The following is a 21,263-nucleotide window of genomic DNA, read 5'->3' as shown; positions in this document are numbered from 1 at the left end:
AAGTTGGTTTTTGAATTCAAATGTGAAGCGCAATAAAATATATTGCCAAGTTGCTCGCAGTGGCCGCTCGACAATTTTTCAATTTGAGAACGCTCACATGCCTCAAGGACACGACTCAGAGTCAAGGTTGACTGGGCTGCAGAGTCCGCACAGCGTTTTCCTTTTTTTTTTTTTTTGCAACAAGTTTCGAAATGCATACAACACCTGCGTACTGGCGGCAGTTGCAGCTGCATTTGCTTTGCTCTCAAGGTGCCTCACATGGCTCTCTGTGTGTGTGTGTTGGTGTGTGTGTGAGTGAGTGTAAATGTGTGTGCCTAACCCGCGGCGATGCCTCGAATTGCCGCCAACGCCAACGCCAACCCGCCGTTTGCTTTACCACCTTTCAAATCATCCACATCCGCATTCGTATCCGTCGCTCCGCTTTCCAACCTTGAGATCTAAAAATATGCCCAGGTCGAGCCATATCAAAAGGTAAAAATGTTGAGCATTTTTAATGCAAGTGCCGCCTGCCGCCTCGAAAAAAAAACACACACACACAAACGGAGCAGAGGCCACATGAAATGGACATATATATAATACTATGTTATGTTATGTTATGTTATGTGCGAGACGCATTCCCCAAAAAGAATTCGCTCAGATTGCGACTTTATTCTTTTTTCTTCGTTTTTTTGCTTTAATTAATTGTGGCGCACAAGCAATATGGAGAGAATGCAAATTAAAGCAGTGAATTAGCATTTAAAGAACTTGCGCTAAAAAGTAGGCAACATTTTTTTTGGTTTTCCCTTTTTCTAGAACAACTTCAGCTTTGAGCTGCAAAAAGCAAACATCGATACTCGCCTAATGTACTACATGTGTGCCTGTGAGAGCGTTTGTGTAATATATAGCACCATATAGTACGACTATATTCCACAATGTCTCGTTTCCGGCTACGGCTTTGCCTTTGAAATGAAGAAGAAACTCTGTTACTGTTGCCGTTGCTGTTTCTACTTTTGCTTTTGCTTTTGTTTCTCTTTCTGTGGTTCTTTGCGCTTAATTATGCACTAGATTCGTACAGAAGTCGACGACGGCACCACAAATTACACATATGCCTGCCTTAATACCCTGTAATGTTAATGCAAAAGTGGTTTAAAGAGTTTCACTGACTTGCGTTTGAATTTTGAATACTGAGAATACGCAAATAATATTTTATTAGATAGTAATTTTATCAAGCCTTTCGGGAAAATTGTTGAGGTTGTATTAAAAGTAAAAATATATATTAAATGACAATTTAATAATATGAAAGTGAGTTAATAGTATATTCTAAAAACAAAAATTAAAAAATATCGAACTCTAAATTGTGACTCGGAATTTTTTTTGCTGTCTTTTTCTTCAAACCTTTAAAACGCGGTATCACATATTCCAGCATACTTAATCTTCATTTACTTTGCCAATCTTGAGCTGCTTTCATCAACTGTTTCGTCATCTTCTTGTATGTTTGTTTGCTCTTCCCTTTTTTTTCCACATGTCCTTTTCTTGGCCATTGCTGTGCTTTGCTGTCTTTCAACTTAATTTAATTTGCTGTGAATCAAATCAACACCAAATTGGAGCAACGCTTCCAAGTCGTTGACTCTGGCAAATGTGTTCGTCTCTTATGTATGTGTGTGTCATGTGGACTGTCTAATTTTCTGACAAAATCTAATTGAGTTTGCTTAATTATTTAGATTACGATTTGGCAGGAAATGCGCACTGCAAGCACCAGCAATTTATCACAGAAATCGTATTAAGTTGTTAACTTGCCAAACAGACAGCGAACAGACAGAGACAGAGACAGAGAGTGAAGGGGTGAGAGTAAGACAGAAGCATAATATATGAGAATAGTTAAGGATGAAGTCGCCTCTGAGATTTGCTGAGTTCCTCTGATGTGTGTGTTCAAATGCGAACGTGTGTGTATGTGTAAATTTTGCTCTTATTTGCCAATGGGTTGAATCAGTTAGGGATTTGTTCTATAGAAATTGCCAGGATATTTGTACAAACACACGCACACACACACATACATCTATATTTGTATAATTCCTCTGTCAGTACTTTGTGAATTCGCAAATGAAATCCAGCACATATTTATTTTATAAAGCAATCGTAATTATTTTATCAATTTCAAACTCAATTATTGCATTTGTAAACAAGTTAAGCTTGGCTAATGATAATTTCCCCTTTAATTAAACAAAAATGTTAACCATTTAATTGACTTGGCAACAAAAATGATTTATATTCGCTGAAAATGACAATCGAATTAAGTGAGCTGTAATTTATAATTTACACATCAGCAGTTACTTTAGCTAATGATTCCCCATGGCATCTTTTGTTTGCTTTTCCTCAGAATTATCTTTGTATTGTACTTTTTGGAGCATTTCCAATTAGTTTTCATCACAATCATTACAGCCTGTTGCTGCTGCCATCAATCCAAGCCATAAATCATCAACTCATTCTACACTTGCATAAATATGCATGAATATCCTGCGCACTTTACTGTATCCTTGTCACTTTTAATTAGTGCTCTGACAACTGAGAACTTTTGAACATGGCCTGACCCGAGGCCTCAGTGGCTTCAATCCAATCCTCTGCTCACTGATTTAAATGAAATTTGGGTTTCAATTAAATTCAAAGAAATGTCTGAGATTAAATAATATTTATTTTTGTTCAGAGTTTCCATTTCAAATTCACTTTTTATACCCATTACCCAGAAGGGTATCATACATTTGTGAAATGTATGTAACAGGCAGATGAAGGCATCTCCGATTCGAGCCATGTCCGTCTGTCCGTCCACATGATTATCTAGATCTCAGGGACTATAAAAGATAAAGCTATAATTTTTTTTGTCATCACTTTTAATTTTTGTACATACGTAGATAAAGTTTGTTTGAAATTTTTGACAAATTCACTTCCGCCCCCGTTAATCGACAAAAATCGAATAACAAGCGTAATTTTAAAGATAGAATTTTAGTAAAGGCAATTATAACTACAATATTTGTGATTCCTGAAAATTTGGTTGCGATTGGATTCAAAGTTAAGAAGTTATTTAAGAAACGCGTACTTACTACAGGTCTAAGTTGCTTTGGCTGACAATCCGGTATATTTTAGTACTCTATGGTATATTTTGAATAAAGTAATCTATCAGTATATCCTACGATAGATTTGTAGTATTTTCGGCATATATACGTCGGCATATTTTTGGCATTTTTGTGTTATATTTATTTGGTACATTTTAAAAATAATACCGCATTTATTTGCACTTATTCAAAATGTGAATCGGGTATCTCACTGTCGAGCACATTTGATTGCAGTTTGCTTACTTGTTTTTATATGAAATATTGATTTTTGCTGAAACGATTTTGAATATTATTCTGCACCCACTAAAAGCAAACACAAACTCTTGAAATTTCATTTGAAAATGTTTATTGTTGCACGTTTCAAACATACTTCAGTTACATTTAGTTGTTCTTCTTGTTGTTTTTATACAGGGACAGTTAGGGGAGGGGAGTGTGTTGGGTAGAGGGGGTAGCTGCTGGGACAATTTGATAGTGTGGACATTAAATATTTATTTGCATTTATTTGCCACTCGTTGCATGCATATTTTGCAGTGTCGAAACACAGACGACAGCCTTAATTAAACATTAATTAACGTGACGCTTTTCAACGAGTTTTCCCAACAAGTTTTTCTTTCAATTTTATTTAAATGTAATTATCCATTTTTCATTATTATTTCTATTTAAATATTCGTTCCTTTTTTTTAATTCGTGGTTCGTAAAAAAAGGGAAACTAAAACTTACGCCAGCATTAATTTGTATAGTATTTTTTCTTTATTTTAACATTTAACATACACTTTTTGGATTTCTTTTTATAAAATGATTTGCATAATTTTGAAGCCAAGCTCATAGAAAGTGAAAATTGGAAAAAGGCTCTGAGATTTTTTAGAGGTGTGCATTAATTTAAAATATATATAGTATTTTTTTGTATTTTGCATTTTTAGTATTTTTTATGTAGTTTTTTATATTTGGTTTTGATTTTTTTTTGTAAAATTGTTAGGAAAGTAAGGCAGCAAGTTTTAAATGAATTTTGAGTTGGGTTGAGTTGAGTTGAGTTGTTATTGGGAAGAGTAAGGCAGCAAGTTAAGAGTAGAGAGAGTTTTTGTTTCTTTCTGTATTCAGCAAGTGCTTTGTCACAATTAAGCCGCTTAAATGTACATTTATAAACATTTACGCTAGATATATTTCTCATTGTATAACTATATTATGTAAATAACTACCATAAATATTTAACTTGATGCATTCGCACATTGTGTTTGTTTTTTCTATGTTCATAATTCAATTACCTCAATTTGGATTTTTGTTTTTGTTTTTTTTTAGCCATCTAACAACTCAGTACACAATTTCGTAAACATTTTTCTTGTTGATGCACATCTAATTACATATAAATACAATACGATTTGATTCGTATTTACTTTAAAAATAATTTCATATAATTTGCTTATATTTTAAAATGAAATATTTAGAAATATTACACTAATAAAGAGGCTGCAATAAAGAAGGTGAAGTGAAGCAAAAAGGCAAATAACTATGGAGAAGAAATAAAAGAATTCATTTAGATAATGTTACTAAAAATTTACTAACAGTTTTTGCATGAAAAAAAAAGAAAACAATATTTTCAACGTATAAATATTATATATTATAAAATACTCTTATTAGTTAAACGATAAATCAATGTGAAAAGTAAGTACTGAAACTTTGAAATATATTTCGAAATAAAATTTAAGTGTTGCAATAAAGCAACAACAATCAAATTTATTTGTCTTTAAAGAATTTTCAGTATATCTTAAACACTGAACATTTTTGATATTACATTTTTAATGCAGCATATCTTTTTATACCCGCCACCCTTAGAGTAGAAGGGAAGTTATTTTGGAATTGGGTTTTTGTAGCATAAAACAGCTTCTGCAGTCGGGTTTTAGTTGCATTGGTTGACCATCTGGTGTATTTTGAACTCTATGGTATATTTCGAGTGTAAAAGTATATTTATGTACCAAATATACCGAAATATTTTTTTGATATATTTTAAATGTAATAGTATATTAATATAGCATTCAGTATATTTTGATATTTTTCGATATATTAATTCGGTATATTTTAAGAATAATACCACACTCTTTTGCTTTTACTCAAAATGAGTAGCGGGTATCTCACAGTCGAGCACTCTCGCTGGAGCTTTTTTACTTAGCTTTTAGTAAAAGTATAAAAAAATACTTTTTTTTGCAAGTAAAAAACAAATATAAAGTCGAATCCCATTTGACGATAAATTGTAAAAATCAATGTGCTAAGTGAATAAAAGTTAATGCACTCAACGCCACTGATGTGAACTTAATTTATGCAAACTTTTAATAAAAAACGTTTTTATAAAAATAATAAATTTGCCTTCATTCACGCTGCACTTCACCGCTCCTTCCAAATTGTTCAGCCATATCAATTTGCATAGGACCATTTAAAAACAATACGAGTATGTTAGGTAAAAAAAATTAATTTCAACACCACATAATTTACATGAATAAAATTGCGATTAAAAAACTTTTGATTGTTGAATACAAATAAAAAATCTATTTGAAGTTGATAAATTTCTTAACGAAGCTGCTGCCAATAAATGAATGAAGATTTCTGGTAAAAGGTTAAATTCGATATTCAAAAAATGAAATATATATTTATAGCTCAAGAGTTAGTTAGGCACTTTAAATAATGAAATGAATTTATTCGATAGTTATTTTATTGTTTAATGTTATATTTATTACAAAAAAACGTCTCCTACGCTCTAAGAAATGCGAGAAATGCCGCGCGCGTTTTTTACCAGCGATTTTTTGAAGGCGCGCGCGAGTTTTTTAGCAGCGAGTTGAAGCGCTTACAATTAGTTATATATAAAAATAATTGTTATTTATATATAGTATAGTATATATGTTTACTATTGATAATGATAATGCTATTACTGCAATTGAAACATTTACAAGCCTAACTGTAAGCCTTCTATCTGTATATGTGTGTGTGTGTGTGGAAATTTGCTTGTCATTTGAAAAGTTTATCACAAAATTTTTCGTTACCGCACTTTGCGCACAATTTCCGACTGCTACTGAAAGTCCGCCTCTTTGACACCTAATTGGCTCCTGAACCCCGACAAATGTTTGCCCAGACTGCGGCCTGCCGTTGTGGACGAGAACGAGTACGAGGATGTGGATGTGGTCTCGCCTCCATCCGGATGCGGATACTCGTAGCTGCTGCTGCTGCTGCTGCTCGTCTGATATGTGACAGCGAAGTCTGGCGTCGGGGCCAGGAGCAAACCTCACGTGCGCACAAATTTGTACACTATCAAAAAGACCATGAACGAGATGGCCACCAGGACGACGGCGGTGACCACTTTGGCGCACGTATTCAAACCGGATTCATGCGGATTCAGCGGCCTGGAACTGGTGTGCGTTGCCGAACGGCGGCGCTTCGTGGCCAGACCCCGTGCGAGGGCGGGGAATGCCAGCGACTGTGTGAAGGTCAGCTTGTGTATGGACTCGCTGAGCGAGTAGGGACCCACAGAGCCGCGAGCCGCCGCCCGGAGCAGCACGTACTCCAGATCGAGGGCATCGAACAGCGAATAGCGGGCGGTCATTGTCGATGACCGGCGACGGCCATCGTGATGCTGCTGCGACTGCTGATGGTGCTGCTGATGATGATTGTGATGATGATGGTGGTGATGTCCGCCATGGCGTGAATCACGATCGGATTGCGGCTGCAGCCAGGGATCGGAGACGCGCTGCTGTGCGCCCGCGCCTGCGCCAACAGCAAAGGCAGAGGAGGAGCAGGCGCCGCTGCTGGCGGTGGCAATGCCACCGCTGCTGCCACAGCCCAGCCCACCAACGCCAATGCCAATGCCCATGCCCACGCCAACGCCAGCGGCTGCCACACCCCCGCCCAGGCTGACCGCTGCCACGGATGTCAGCGACGACGTCGTCGACGACGAGGCCGAGCACAAACGCATATTCGTCGCCAGTCCGTTGTCATGGAACTCGTTCGCATCCTCGATCGATGTTTGATCCGGCGACGTTTGCGCCCTCTCCAATGCAGCCGCATGCTTCATGCGCAACGCAAACAGACGCGCATGATCCGGATGCAGCAACGCGCTCGATTTACGGCGATAATTCGCTGCCGCACTCCCGCTGGGCACCACACAGATGCTGTTCCTCATATGCCGCCGGCCAAGTGATAGATTTGGCGAACCCTGCGTCGGCGTGCTTGTGGGCGACACATGACACGAGCCGCCTCCGGTTTGGCCATGAGGTAGGCCAAGGATGCCCGGCGGTGCGATGAATGCATTTGGCGATGGCGATGCCTGCACAGAATCGATGCCAGAGTCGCCGGCATGGAGAGTATCACAGTACAGCGAGCTGCGACGCTCTGTGCTCAGTGTCAGATGATTGTTGCTGCGTCTGGTGGTTGCTGTTGTTGTTGTGTTGCTTCCTGTCGAGTTGTTGATGTCACTGTTGTTGTTGTTCCCGCTGCTGTTGCTCGTCGATGGAGCGCCCACACTGGTCTCCACAATGGCGGGAAAGATGAAGGATTGTCCGTCCGCTTCGCCGCGCGGTGAATCCTGTAAACAGCCAATGAAATTTGTAATCAAAGTGCAAGGCTTTTCGGTTGTTAAATCTTTTCTTTTTTTTTGGAGGGGGATTTTTAAGCTTTCTTTTTCGGTGCTGGGAAACGCATTTCATTGTTAGAGGATTGAGATTAGTTCGGTGACTTTTTTGGTGTTTTTTTTTGCATATTTACATGGTGAGAATCGTGTGGGTTCAGGGATTGAGATTAACTTACACATGACTCTGTGTAGAACTGAGAATTAATCGATATCATCAACAAATGTAATACAAAATGTTGATATAAAATATGTACATAGTTATTGGTGTCGTGTTTTATCTGCACTCTCAAAATAAATATTCAACGAAATGCCAAAGAAAAATTTGTTCTTCAGATTTGCAGAAATCACAAACTAACTTTCTGTAACTTTTGGCAAAACTTTTTGCTTTCGCGTCCGCACGCAATCAAAAAGTTTCCGTTGTATTTGGAAAAGAACATAAAATATGTAATACTCTTAATTTGCAGCTCATTAATAACGACATGATTTTATTGAACTTGTACTTCGAAATTTATATGTGGATAATTTAAATAGAATTGTTTTGAAATGTAAAATAATTTCTTGTATAGTATATTACAACATATATATTCAATTTTATTGTATTTATTATTTCTGATTGGCAATTTAAATAGAATTTTAATGAAATTTAAAATGATGTATTGCGTTACTTGAATTATTACTTTATGGTTGAAAGTCTAAGGTTGATCATGTAAATTGAATTTGCGTGATATCTAAAATACAACATATTGTGTAATATATTACAGCCTATTTTCATCGGTAATATTTGCTTTATTTTTATTCGTTGCTAATTAAATGTTGATGGTTTATTTTCAATTGAATAGGTAACTAAACAAATGCCCTTACTAATATGTTATACATTATATTATTTGATTTTTTTTCAGGTTGTAAATCAAGTATTGATTATTACCTTTTTTTAATATTATAAATTTTTTGCGTAATAATTATGAAATGTTTTTCTTCAGCGGAATTATAATTTAGATTTCTTGTTAACTAAAAAATATTTTTCTTACAGCATATTCATCATATTATTAAAAATGATAATTTATTTGGCATTTTATTAATAGTTAAAAAAATTTTATTTCTAATAAATACTATATATACAACACATTCTTCATCATTTTGAAATATATTCTTTCCGGTTGAAAATCTATTGTGATAATTTAAATTTTATTGAAGGCAAACAACAAAATATGTTCTATTTAATATATTACAACATGTTCTTCGGCATTATTTGATTTATATTTTCTTAAGTTTAAATTCTGTGTGCAGAAAACGAAAGTGCTCTTTAAAAATGTACAACATTTCATTGCAATTAATATCGATTAATTCTCTTATGTTGTGCATATATAAATAAGTAAAAAGTTATACAAGAATTCGACAAAAGAGCCCAATAAAAGTCTAGTTTGAAAAAAACTTGATAGAAAAAATATACGCAAAAAACCTCAAGTATTACGGGTAGGTTTGCTTAAAAAATGCTATACACAATTTAGTCAAAAATAGAATTTGTAGAGCGAGCTAATGGGAGCTCGTTTGCTTTAAATATGTTAATCGAGGCATGCAAAAAAGTCTAGGATTTAGTTGCAGTAATATTAGAGCAATGGTAGTTGTAGTACGAGTAATAGAATTAGTTGAAAGTAAGTTGAGTAAGTAAAATGAGAAGACTAGAGAGAGAAAGAGAGAGAGACTTGATGTAGTAAAAAAGGAACGGAAGCATACCCGCTGGCCCTCGGGGCCGCTGTTACGACGCAACTGTACGAAGCCCTCCTGGCGCAAAAGCGGCTACCAAAACCAGCAGCAACAAACCAGGAAACCAGTAAACCAGCAAACCAGCAATCAAAACCAAACCAAACACGCAACGCACACACAGAAACATTGTATAGTAGTAGTAGTAGATGGTTTGTTTTGAGTTTATTTTTGGTTTTTTTTTCAGGGATTTGAAAGAGAAAAGTTTGAAAATAAATTAACACAAAACGCACAACATAACCTCGCAGACTGCAACTGAAACAGTAACAGAAACTGTAACGGAAACGGAAACAACAGAAATCATATTTCTACAACAGCAGCAAAACTCTTTGTTCACACAGTTTACCCATTCACACATATAGATCACTTTAAGGCACTCACACACACACATTAACACGCACTCATAGACTGAGAGAGTAAAGAGAGATAACTGTGTGAACTGTGTTTCATTGTTTCCTTTTGTTTGTTTTTTTTTGTTCTGTTTGTCGTCGTCTGTTTGTGCCTACCTGGCTGGGCCACACCTGTAGCAACGGTAGCGAACAGGATGGTTTGTTGCTTGTCGACGCCGTCCCAGCACCGCCATTTGCCCCTCCACCGGCAGCCCCTGCATTCGAGGATGATGTGGTGCCCGACCCCTGGGAGAGGCTCGTGTAGTGGAGATGATTGAAACGCTGGGCATCGCTGCTGGCCGGCTTTGTGCGCGTCGGACTCTCATATCCCGTCGAATCGTCCGAGGATGTTGTCTTTGGCGAGCGCCAGAATCGCTTTAGGCGCAGTTCGCGCCTTTTTTCTTGTTTCTGCAACGAAACGCAAACCAAATCGATTAATGCCACGAAATAAACGACGTTTGCTCTGTGATTTTAAGCCATATGGTCGAGCAACTGTGTAAACCAATTTGCCAATTAATTTGTCGTATTTAAACACTACTCTGCTACAAAATTGTCAAATTTCATTGAATGCACATATATATAAATACACACATTGAATAACACAGCCAAAATGGTTGTTGATTGGATTTGCATAAAAAAGTTTGCATACTTTTGGGCGCAACTTTATTCGTAAATTGATTTGCAATTGTCGAATGTGTTTACACAGTTATCATTTTATGTTTTCACTATGGCATATGTTATTGAGTATTTTTGAAATATTACTACGTACTATATTTACTTTATATATCATTAACAAATAATCAAATTGCTAAAGTAAAAATACAAAACTGCAATTTTACTATTAATGATATTTGTTAAACAAATTATTATTTTTTACATATTTCAAATTAAATTAAAACAGAAGTATTGTATATTAATTTTACTTTTTTTAAATTTATTTTATTTATTATGTATGCAATTAAAAAATAGTCATTTGCTAAAGAAAAAATATGAAACTGCAATTTAAAGTTGAGAAGATTATTTTTTTTACATAATTAAATGTATTGAAAAAGAAGTTTGGAAATAAACAGTTTGAAGTTTGATAAACAGAATAATTCAAATATTAAATTCAAATGAAAGCTGCAGTTTGATGTGATAAGAAAAAATGAAATGAATAAATAAAGAAATGCTTTTACATTTATTTCATTTGTAGATTGAACATTAAAATTTTAATTATAGCCAAAAGACTTTAGTCGCTCCATGTATCTCATTTCATTGCAGAAAGAAATTGTATTTGGTATTGATTAAAAAAAAAAAAATAATAATACATTTCAATATATTTCTAAATAAATCATATTTATTCAATTGAAATAGATATACCCTTCATACAAACATAAAAAAAAGTGATGTAAAAACATTAAATTTCTAAATCAAACTATAATTACTTAGACTAATAACACAATTTAAAAATGGAATGCCTTAAGGTTTTAATATTTTTGAAATTATGCATATTAAGTATGCGTCAAACTGTAGTAAAAGCATTTTTTAAGAAATAAACTAGACATGTGAAATAAAGTATTTTCATTTGCTTTAAATTTATTCAAATTTGCGAGATCAATGTCAAGTCACGTTTTTAGGTATATTCAGCTTTTTTTGAAATATTTGGTAGAATGATTTAATTTAAGCTCTCTTGTAAATTGTTATTTATATATTCACAATATGAGTTTCACTCTGTCGGTTATCATGTTATATTGATGCGTTATCTTGTCTTGCATGCTCGTATGAGCGTAGCAGCGCTGTCATTTATTAATACATTAACTGTTTTTAAATTCAGCCTTCGCTTTTTTATTGGAGCTGTACTCGTGTCAGTCTCTGCGTGTGTGTATTGTGAGGGCGTCTGTCTACCTACATGAGTGTGTGTATGTGTGTGTGTGAGAGTGTGGGCTTCGAAGTATGCGTGTTAAATAAACCAAAATGCATTTTGCGCTCAATGCCAATAAATATTTGTGTTTGCCCTGTTGCTGTAAGAGTATAAGTGTACTCCTCTGTGTTGCCATCTCTGCATCTGTGTTAGTGTGTGTTTGTATACCTGTATGTATGTATTTAGTTGTATGTTCGGCTGACGGCGGTTCTCCATTTGGGAATTTGCTCGCACCGTTTCGTTGTGTATTATTTTTTCAATTTAACGAGAGCTTTTGTATTTGTTGTTTTCGTTGTTCTTGTTGTTTTTGTTGTCTGACTTTCTTATTGCAATTTGTGTGTATGTCGCGTGAAAGGTCTCTCAACGGATATGAGTGTGAGCTGTTGTGTGTGTGTGTGTGTGCTTTGCTGTTTTCTGCCGTTGACAAATGTGAGCTGCCAGCGAAAACAGCAACAATGACAGCAACAACAACAACAACAACAAATGGCAAAGGGAAGTACAAACTTATCGCGGAGGCAACGTGCCACGTGCCACGTGCCTCGTCGCCGCCATGTTGCATTTACCGATAAGCCACAGTTATTGCAGCTCCAGTAGAAGGCATTGCACGTTAGTCACGATATTTGTACAGCTTCATTCACAAAAATTTTACTTTTAATTTAATGAATATACATTTTCATTTGCTTTATTTGTTAATTAATTGCTGAATACACGAAAATTTTCATTGAAAATATAACATTTTTTACTCATATTTAAGCATTTGCTAAATTTCTGATGTTGTTAAAGCGACTGAATAATTTCTATGCAATCCATTTTTTATTAAAAATATTTAGCATATTTCGATTTTGTGTTCAAGTTAGAGCCTTTAAATATTTGCAAAAATATTTCGCAGATTTTAGTTCGAAAAATATTTTCAACAAGTTACTTTAGAAAATTTATACAAATTTATTTAAACTTTCAAAAAATAAATAACTTGAAGACTATTGTATAACAAATTGTTAATATTTCATAGCTTGCAATAATAATAAAATAATAAAATATACAGAAAAGAATTATTTATTGTAAAATATTTGGTAAATTTCTAATGTAGTTATATAATCGAATAAATAAATCGACAAATTGTGTATAATAAACAGTTAATATAGCTTGCAGTAATTATAATACATAATAAAAATATAATATAAGGTTAGAAAAATTTATTTTTCTTTTTTTTTCAACAATTGCTAAATTTCCAATTAAGTTAAATTATAATCAACCATAATATATCATATATCATTTTGTATATTAAAAAAACCCTAATCCAACTTCTGTGCCAATATATCTTTAAGTTATAAATGATTAAACCGTTTTAAAAAGATGTATGAACATCCTTAAATGCTTGCATTTTATACCGCTTTAAGTAATAACGAAAAATGCGCGGATTTGTGTTAAATAATGCATGTTTAATAGTGTTGAGGATATATTTTGAGCATCTCGTTTCTCGTTTCTTCCGTTGCTGTGGAGCAAGACAAATGAGAAAAAAGTGCCGACATTGTTACCTGCATATTTTTGTAATATCAAATCCAGTTTATGTGTTTGGTATTTCATCCCCAGTCTGTTGTTGGCGCAAGACGAAAATCGATGGAAAACTGCAGAGGCATAAATTCTGAAATAAAAGAAGGAAATTGTGATGAACGAACGTAAAGCAGAAACACGGAAAACACAAAACACACAAAAACGAAAACTAAAATGAAAATATAAAATGTGCAACGCTGTCATCGTCGTGATGCTTGTCTGCAACAGAGAGAAGGATGGATGAAAGCACGATGTATCCTCCTAGGAGCTGGCCTAAACCTTCCCTCAAAAAAAAAAAAGAAAGAAAGGAAAGGATGGAGGAAACACATTTCAATTACTCGCCGCACACAAACAAACATTTTACATGGTTTATTCGATTCCGGCAGCATCCGACGAAACGCATAAATAGAAAGGATCTTCTACTGGCTGCAAAAGGACAAGAGAGGGGCAAAGAAAGTGAAAGCGAGGCGTTGTCGACAACATCGTCATCGTCATTGACGGAGCAGGAAACGCGCCTTGACTGTCACACATTAACACACGACAAGGACAATGAGGAATGGCGAGTGGCGAATGGAGAATGGCGAGTGGCGAATGGCGACGACGCCATTAGTATTTGACAAGGACATTTGACTCATACAACATGCAGACACACGACCAAACCCCCAATATGTGCAAAACCCCTTCATCAAAATGCCCTCCTCACCCCTCACAAGCTCACATGGCTTAACAGTCACCGTCCCCATTGCCAGCCCCATTGGCTCTCTTGGTCAAGTTGAAGGGCAAAGTCTTTGCAAATTTACCACATGAACGCAGATGAACGTTGTGCGACGCCTGAAAGCATAAATCAGTATCGTCTGCTGCTGCTGCTCCTTCTGTTCTTCATCCCCTTCCTCAGCTACCTCTCTCCCTTGCTCTCTCTCTCTGTCTATTTTCAGACCCTCGCTGTGAGTTGCCTTCGATTGGCGTGATTAGAGCTTAGTCTTTGTACTTGAAGCTTATAATTAGTTTGCGTCGTCAGAGTTGCCTTCACATCGATTGCACTTGTCCTGTTTCTGTTTCTGTTGCTGCTCCGGCTTCTGGTCCAATGCTAATGGCTGCCCAGTAGGATATATGCCACTTGATGCCACTTTTAAGCTCCTTTGAAGGTCGCCCCCTTAAGTGTGCACAGTTGTCAAAGTTTGGCAATGGAATTGCAATTGGAATGCAAGTGTTTTATGACATTGTTGCACATCCTCGTAATGCCCTCAAGTAATCATGTTTGCCATGCAATTACCAAGTAATAAACTATTTTAAATATGTGTCCTTCAGCAAATTTCATTGTTCGCATAATAGCTGCAGTTATGTCTTTAGCCTTTCAGTTTAAAATAACTTTCAGGGCTGCGTGCTTGCTCGGGCTTTAGCAAAAAAGGTAAAATATATAATAATTCTTGGAACTTGAATGCGCCTTTTCTTATAGTAAATATAAAATTTCATTCTATTCGAAAGATTGCTTTAAATTTTTCAGTTTTTTTAAAATATATTTTTGTTACATATATTTTTGGTTGGAATTTTTTATTAGAATATGATAAAAGGTATTAACAAGTGGGTGAAAATTAGTCTTTTATTTAAAAAGACTCAATTGACAATAAAATTAATGTCGTCAACATATAAATTTTGTTGAGTAAGAAATGTTTGGAAACTAAACCTCTAATATTTTTTATAAAGATTCATTCTCCTTAAAATCCTTAAGAAAATTGTAAAGCTAATCAAATTTATTAGATTAGTTTAAACATACTGAAATGAAATGAGTTTTAAGTAACCAAGAAAATCTCTTGATATATTTTGTAAAAGTCATATTAAAATGAAATGAACTGTTCAAAAAATTGTGATTTCTTGGGCATGCAAACTTAATCAATAAATAAATTATATTAACAAAGTTTGTCCTGAAAAATTGTATTTTCTCAGTCCGCTTTTAAATACTTGTTCAATAACTTTGTTAATATTTCTTGCTATGCATTTAATAAGGTCACATCTGTGATATTCTATTCAACTGTGTAACACAAATTGCCATCGAATTGTAATTGAATTTTTAATAGAAAAGTTTATCGTATTTTACACTTTGAATTGTATCATGCTTTGCCTTGCTTTAAGCTGCTTTTGGTATTAACTTGTTTAGCTCAAACTAAGTACTTTATATTATTTTGATACAGCTTTAAGGCAAGACCACTCTGTATTCCTGTCCAGCTGTGGCCACTTGTCTAGCCACCATATGTCTTGGCTTCGCCAACAACAACAACAAAAGAATCTCGAATGAAAGGAAAGGAAAGCAGAAAAGAAAAAAGTAAAGAAGCAAAAGAAAAGCCACAACAAAGCAAGTTGACAGCTCCCACAGAGTAAGTAAGCAGTTGCACTTGAGCTGACCCCCCGTCCGCGAGAATCAATTCCCACTCAGTGGCCAGTTGGTAGCTTGGCAGCTCACAGTTGGAAGCCTGGCAGTTGGCCAAAGGTAAGAATGGAAGAAAAAAGAAAGAAACGTTTATGCCGTCGTCTGCTTGTTGCATTCCATGTCAATTGAAGGCCAACACGTGGTTCACTCAATGGCGGGCTCACCCCAACCTCAACCCCAACCTGAACCTCAACCTCAACCTTAAGCTGCGACATGCACGTTGCTGTGCCTCGTTTATTCAAAAGTCCGATTTGAGGTGTCCTTGATTGCGGTCTGCTATCCGGGTGGCCACACATTGCAATTGCCATTGTTGTGCGCCATGTCAATTGATGTCAACAAGCAGCGATAGTGGCAAAGTGGTGAAGAGTGCTGACCATGGTCAAGGATTCGTTTGCCATCGCCTTGTACCCCGGGCGAGACATATCAATAATATATGCAGCCATAAATCGTTGGTATCGTTTCAATTACTACCAACTGAAGCTAATGCCATCAACTTACTGTTGTATTTTTTTTCTATTCGCTTGCTCTTTTTTTTTTTAACCCAATGCCTGTCACGATAATGTCCTTTCTTTCTAGTTGCGCCGCGGCCGCGTCGGCGGCGGCGTCCTTGGAGCATGTCATGGCATAAACTAAACGACTGCACTCCATGTCCCCTACTACTTTAGATTCTGTAGCTATCACCCCTTTGTCGCCCAAAGCACGCCAGCAATTACACAAATCGCCACGCCCCCTTTTGGATGGGTGACCGGAGAAGGGGAAGGGGAAGGGAGGCGGGGGCGAGCTGTTAACTCGCTTTTTGTGTTGCGCGTGACGAAAATTTTTAAATTGAAATAAATTTCTTGTGTTCCTTCTGTGTGCACGCCTTGTCGCCCGATGCCGACGTTGTCCTTGTTGTCCTTGCTGTCCTTGTTTCGCTCATACTCGTGCATATCTGCATATCTAACTATATAGTATCGTTATCGTGTTTGCTTAACGTGTTTTTCTTGCCGCTCGTTATACGCTCCTCGTAAATACAAAAATATATATTTTTTTGCTTCTTTTTCTTTTTTGGTTTTGCTTTTGTTTTATTTTGTGTATTTTCTTGTGTTTTTGGTTTTTGGTTTTTTGTGTATTTGCTGCTTTGTTTTTGTTGCCGTTTTCGGCATGTATTTGAATTATAAGCAAATTTGTTGCCCGAGGCCAATTCGGTTTCGGTTCCAGTTCCCGTTTCCTAATGCCAAAGGTCAGGGCTATAGACAATATGCTTCTGTGTGTGTATGTGTGCGTGTGGACAAGGACATCGCTGCCTGTTGTCGTGGTATCCTGTTACTCCTGCCACAGACACAAACCACACACACACACACACACACACACACAAATTATTGGCAGCTTAGCAAATTCATAGTCGCTGTCTGTCGGATTCCCTTAATTACACTTAATAAGCACCAATTATGAATAATTAGTGAATAATCGCCTGACCTGTCCATCAACCCTTTTGGCCATTTGCATTGTCTGGCCTTTTCCTAATTGAATGGCACACGTGATAAGATTTTTTTGTTTATGCTTGTTTTTTGTGGGCCTTTTTACTGTGAGTCTAGGAAATACCCAAACAAAGCCGGCTCAGACAAAGCAATTGAATTTTTATTACACGCCATTTAGTCAACACTCTCACACACATTCGCACTCACAACTCTCACACTCACTCACGCACACACACATAGACAAAGACATATACGTGTTTGAGTAAATTATTTATATAGCCCGTGTGGCCTATAATGTGCTTCTTCTACTCTGCAAAGCGCGTGCTTTAAGGGGCATATTAAATATAAATGAAGAGAAATTGTTATCAGTAGCAGCTTAATTTTGTTTATTATTTGCTGTGATTTAATTTATAAGTACATACATTTAATTCTTCCATTAGTCAAGAAATTGAACACAATTAAAAAATAAAGAATATTACAGAGTGGTAAATAAAAAAATGTGAATTTGTTGCAATAAAATAATAAATTCGAATGTACATATGTTTAATGTATTACATTATAAAATACCAAAGCAAGCTTATTTTCCGAATGTCCTGTAGTTTTCCTAAGCACTTGAATTTATTAATATATTTAAAACTTTAACTGGCGCCATCTATGTCTCGAATGTATTGTATTCATATGCCTTGTTATATTAAGTATACGGTAAGAAGACTTCTAAGCAAAGTCTTTATTTTTATTTTAATTCAAATTTAAGTATAAGAAAATTCTCTTGATATTCTCGCTAAGAAAATGAAGTAAGGAGCATTTTCTAGTCATACATTCTATTCTCACTTTGCAAATTTACTCGTGCACTGCATACGTTTTCATGTGTAAATTATTGTTGCATACTTTAGCGGGCAACGCCAAAGTCGTTTACCTTCCTGAGCGCTGAAAATGAAACAGCTTTAGTGTGTGTGTACTTCGTAAGTGAGCATTGTTTCCTCTGTGCACACAACTGTACTGTGTGTGTGTATGTGTGTACACAAGATATATATTTTGTGTACCAAGTCGAATGTAATTTAAGGACCCATTAACTGCTCCTTTGGGAGCTGCTAGTTTGTTGTGCGACTGTCAAATTAAGTTGGGTTAACCTAATCAAATCGGACGTTGACCCGGGATAAAAACATAACATAGAGATTCCCATTTGACTTCCTATTATAATGCATATTATGCTTATTCTTCACTCAACCCAAACGTAATTTGTTTATAGCTTAACTTTCGAAATAAAGCGTTGCAACTAATTTGCACCCTCAAACCCGGCAATTTATTCAACTTAAGCTCAGTGTCTCTCCTCCCCTCGGTAATCCTTGAGGACAACCATAAGCGTTGCATGAGTGAAATGTCAAATGGAAAACCGCTTAGTTGATGAGGCATTTAAAAAGCACTTAAACATGTTTTCTGTTGTTGTTGTTTACAGCCTCTTTGATACTGTCAGCACAAGAAGATTTGACATCAAATAAATTAATCTGGGATTATCTGGCATAAGTATGCCAACTTTTTGCCATTCTATTTACCTGTTCATGCTGGGTTTTGTTATCAAAGGCTGCTGTACTTCTTATGCTCAATAAGCTCAACTTATCAGCTAAATTACAATATATTCTTTTAGCTAGTTTAATCAGAAAATGCTTTTCAATCTCTCTAAAGTTTCATTCAGAATTCAGAAGCTGAAAGGCAACTAGATTTAAGTTGAATTCAACACATAAATTAAAAGTGCTAAGTAATAGATTATAACAAATTGTATGCTTTAATCTCGCTCACAATGCTGTTTGTCCACACACACTTTGAAAAGGACTTCGGTATCGACTTGCACATCCTTCAGGTTCTTTTCTTTTAAGCGAGCCGCGTAAATCAGCCAATGGAAATATTTTTCCGCACAATTGAGCGCCAATTCAACTGGCAGGCTGTTGGTAGCTTTAGATGCTCTGACTTTCCTTCGTTTCTCTCTTTCTTCTCTTTGCTGCTCTTGTTGCCTGTCCCTTTCTTTTTAGCTGGCTACTTTCCCTTGCACTTGGCTTGACTGGCAGGCAGGCAGGCAAATGGCGCAGCTGTTTCTCGTTCGCTGCTTTATGCAAAAGCAATTAACTTAACTTTCTTTCATTCTTCTTTTCGCGCTCGCTACCTTATTTTTTACGCTGTTACCTTATGGGCAGAGAGCTTCCTTTTGTAAGTGAGGTATAAACTCAATATAAAGGTACAAATACGAGTTCGCGTCGCGATAATTCTTTTTTCTCTTGCTTGAAAATTTGCATGCCAAACGGGAAATGGCGGAGAACTGGCTGAAAAGAAAGCATCCAATACAAATTGCGAGTAGTTTGACCTGTTTTGCGGCTTTCGTTTCCTTTCGTTTCGTTTCTTTTCGTTTCTTTCTCATGGTTTCTGCAGCTGTTCAGCCTGTATTAACATTTTAACACATTTTATAGTTAAAACGTGACATTTGTTGCCATTGGTTTTTGGCTTTAGCTGCGGCTTTGGCGTTGGCTGCCGCTGCCGCTTTCTGGTCTGGTCAGCAAACCGATTGTGAGTCGAATTCAACGGAAACGTGGCGAATTTTCGCCCAGAAGCAACTTAATTCCTTATTCTGCTCCGCATATGGTTCGCTGCCTCGGTGTTTGCTCTACTACAGTACTTTTTGGTATCGAAGTACCTTGAATTTGGCAATAGACTTGAGTTGACTACTCAGAAATAATAATGTACATAAATACAAGTATAAAGTTATTTCATATTTATCTAATTTAATTACTGAATTCGTCTATAAAATCACAAAAATTATATGAATTGCATTCTTGCTTTGATTAAATAAAAATAATTATTTAACTTGCTAGAGATTATGATTAAATTGTATGGTAGATCGTAAAAATAATTTTATAAATTATAAAATCAAGTAAATTTTATTGCTTAAAAAGGACATAATAACAATACTAAAATAATAATCTAACAGTGGAAATGTGAGACTTAATTCAAATTTTAAGAATAGTAGTTGAATAAATATTAATATATTATAAATATTTATATATAAATAAAATATATGACAGTTGCTTCATAATATATTTACAAATACTCAGCTTTTCCATATCCATATCCATAGTTGGAAATAATAATCAAATTTCCAATAATGGATAGTTAAAATTAAATCATATGTTTATAAATAATATTTAACTAAAAATGATTTTATTATTAACTTAAAAGTAAAGCTTAAAAGCTTTTCCGTATCCAATGTTGAAATAAAAATATAAATTTCAGCAATCGACAGTTGAAATTGATTTATATTTTCATAAAATGTATTTAATTAAACATGATTTCATCAATAATATGTAAATATATAAATTAAAATATATGACAGATCCTACGTAACATATTTATTAATAATCAGCTTTTTTATACCCAAGTATTGAAATAATAATGTAATTTCCATTAATGGACAGTTGAAATCTATTGTGTTTAATTTTGATAACTATTTTGTTGTATTATTCTTCCAAGATAGTTTTAATTTACTCCCTACACAAAACTGAACAACTCTTTATATAGTGTATTAAGGGGGCCAATGTGTCGCATTCGATTTGTGTTTTGTTGCATGGAATTTCCTGTGGCGCATACACGTGCACGATTTGTGGCAGTAGTTATTCTCGGTGTTGTTGTTATTGTTGTTGTTATTGTCTACGCGGCAAACTTCCGGCTGATGTTGCCACTGCGGTTTCGGCGTCAACGACGAACGAACTGTCAAGCGTTGCGACCTGCCACAGCTCTTTGGCGGCTGCGTCAACCGGAAACGCCAAACACTTTCCGGTCACGCAGTTTGACGACTCAGCCTCAGTCGGCTTCAGCTTCAGCCTCTCGCCTCTCGCTTCTCGCCTGCCTTGGCCGCAGCCACAGCTGCCACAGTTCCACAGTTTCATTGTTGCCTCTCAAAAAGTCTCGAGTAGTCACTTAAACTTAAGTGTTGTTGTGCGCCAACCATTTTGTGGCCACAACAACACTAACAACAATGACTTCAAGGGCCAACTCAATTTCTATGCGTGGCACGCGGCGACTTTTGCGCCTGCCGG

The 21,263-nt window shown here is 35.9% G+C and overlaps 1 protein-coding gene across 2 annotated transcripts in view; it reads right to left on the bottom strand.

The window, feature by feature from the left end:
• Nucleotides 1-5,309: 5,309 nt before the first annotated feature.
• LOC133843011 (protein pecanex) overlaps nucleotides 5,310-21,263 on the bottom strand; it is a 31,166-nt gene continuing 15,212 nt past the window's right edge. Inside the window, exons 2-5 of one of the 2 annotated variants that reach the window (XM_062276357.1) lie at nucleotides 13,281-13,387; nucleotides 9,963-10,253; nucleotides 9,430-9,492; nucleotides 5,310-7,650 (exon numbers count right to left, since the gene is read on the bottom strand). In XM_062276357.1, the coding sequence (XP_062132341.1) occupies nucleotides 6,355-7,650; nucleotides 9,430-9,492; nucleotides 9,963-10,253; nucleotides 13,281-13,286 (1,656 nt within the window). In that variant the 5' untranslated portion in view covers nucleotides 13,287-13,387 and the 3' untranslated portion in view covers nucleotides 5,310-6,354. The remainder of the gene's footprint in view (nucleotides 7,651-9,429; nucleotides 9,493-9,962; nucleotides 10,254-13,280; nucleotides 13,388-21,263) is intronic. The other variant, XM_062276358.1, reaches the window with a different exon arrangement.

Source organism: Drosophila sulfurigaster, chromosome 3, assembly GCF_023558435.1.
Source record: "Drosophila sulfurigaster albostrigata strain 15112-1811.04 chromosome 3, ASM2355843v2, whole genome shotgun sequence".
Taxonomy (NCBI): domain Eukaryota; kingdom Metazoa; phylum Arthropoda; class Insecta; order Diptera; family Drosophilidae; genus Drosophila; species Drosophila sulfurigaster.
The sequence above is the reverse complement of the archived record's forward strand: the minus strand, read 5'-3'. Positions and strand labels throughout refer to the sequence as shown.